General features: G+C 52.8%; 1 protein-coding gene across 1 annotated transcript in view; it reads left to right on the top strand.

The window, feature by feature from the left end:
• Positions 1-1,625, top strand: part of DCTD (dCMP deaminase) — a 21,158-nt gene that overhangs the window by 15,903 nt on the left and 3,630 nt on the right. The window contains exon 3 of the mRNA XM_006772660.2: positions 1,200-1,316. Within this exon, the coding sequence (XP_006772723.1) occupies positions 1,200-1,316 (117 nt within the window). The remainder of the gene's footprint in view (positions 1-1,199; positions 1,317-1,625) is intronic.

The following is a 1,625-nucleotide window of genomic DNA, read 5'->3' as shown; positions in this document are numbered from 1 at the left end:
ACTTGACCTTTCGCACGGCCGGGGTGGCCCGGTGGTTGAGCGTTGACCTATACACCAGGAGGTCACGGTTCGATTCCCGGTCAGAGCACATGCCCGGGTGATGGTCTCGATCTCCAGTGTGGGGCTTGCAGGAGGCAGCCCATCAATGATTCTCTCATCACTGATGTTTCTATCTCTCTCTCCCTCTCCCTTCCTCTCTGAAATCAATAAGGAAAACCCCAAACTTGACTTTTCCTTGCCGTTAAGTGGATGCGTGTCTTTCTTATAAAAGATGAACTACGGGGCACCCACAAGGCTGTGTGCGTCTGGGCCGGGAGCCATGAGGCCTGCAGGTCCCTCAGTCAGAAATGCTCGGCTCCACTTCCTGATTCTCTTGCTCTTAGTTGCTCCTGCCCTCTCGGTGGCCACGGCGAAAGCACATCCCCGCGTGTGCATATCAGCACACAGATGAGCCATTTTATGTGGGTAGCTCACGCCCCAGGGCCTTGTGGCTGCACGTGGGGTGGGGCTGGGGGGAGGTGCCTGACCCCGGCCCCTCCTGGCGGCTCTAGGTGCTCATAGACCCTAGGCTGCTGTGTGGACCGGGGTGCTTCTAATCGCCAACCTGTCGGGCCACATGGCCCTCATTTGCATTCTCAGCACTTTCGGTTTCTAATTACTTTTTTTAAAAACCGAGTCTATGATATGTTACTAGAGGCCTGGTGCATGAAATTCGTGCACGGGTGGGATTCCTAGGTCTGGCCATTGATTAGGGCCCATCGGGTTCCCTGCCTCCCCGCCTCCACCTTCCCTCACTCCCTCAGTGCCCTGCTGCCACTGCTGGTTGCCCGCCATGTTTCATGCTGCCCCCTGGTGGTCAGTGCACATCCTAGCAAGTGAGCAAACTCTCTTCTCCTGGTCTTCACTGTCCCTGCTCCTGGGCCATCATTGTACTTGGTGATGCTTATCAAATTGAAGGGATTGACATCAAAGGGCAACAGATGTTAGAATCTGATTCAATAAACCAAGTAAAATTAGGCTTTTATTTTTTTTTGTTGTTGTTGTTAATGCTCACGCAAAATTCAAATCTTGCGTGAATTGGGGGACACCCTCTATATATATAGATTGCAGAGGGCAGGACGGAATGCTCCAGCACTATTGGTGAATTCTTCCTGGGCGCCAGTGTAAGTGTTTCTCTTTCTTCTCGCTCCCGCCCGCAGTGTGCCACGCGGAGCTGAACGCCATCATGAACAAGAACTCGGCCGACGTGAAGGGCTGCACCATCTACGTGGCCTTGTTCCCGTGTAATGAGTGCGCGAAGCTCATCATCCAGGCAGGTAGGCGCGGGCGGCCCATTTGTCACGCCTGCGTGGCGGCCTGCCCCTCGCCGCTCCTCACAGATGGTTTGATCCTACGCTGCTGTTGTTTGGATCTAAATTAATTGCACTATCGACTTTGCCGGATGCCTCCCGTGTTTTGTTTTTGAACGGTGCCAGGTATTCTGCGACTAATTGCATCCTCTGCGATTCTTAACATGTTTCTAATTTCGTTTGCAACTTCTTAAACCGCAAGCTGCCAAAACGCAACACAGGCTTTGCATATCGTTACTGTCAGTTTTCTGTTCTCTGGCGTGTCGTGCATAGATT

The sequence above is a fragment of the Myotis davidii genome, unplaced genomic scaffold (genome assembly GCF_000327345.1).
Source record: "Myotis davidii unplaced genomic scaffold, ASM32734v1 scaffold184, whole genome shotgun sequence".
NCBI lineage: Eukaryota > Metazoa > Chordata > Mammalia > Chiroptera > Vespertilionidae > Myotis > Myotis davidii.
The sequence above is the reverse complement of the archived record's forward strand: the minus strand, read 5'-3'. Positions and strand labels throughout refer to the sequence as shown.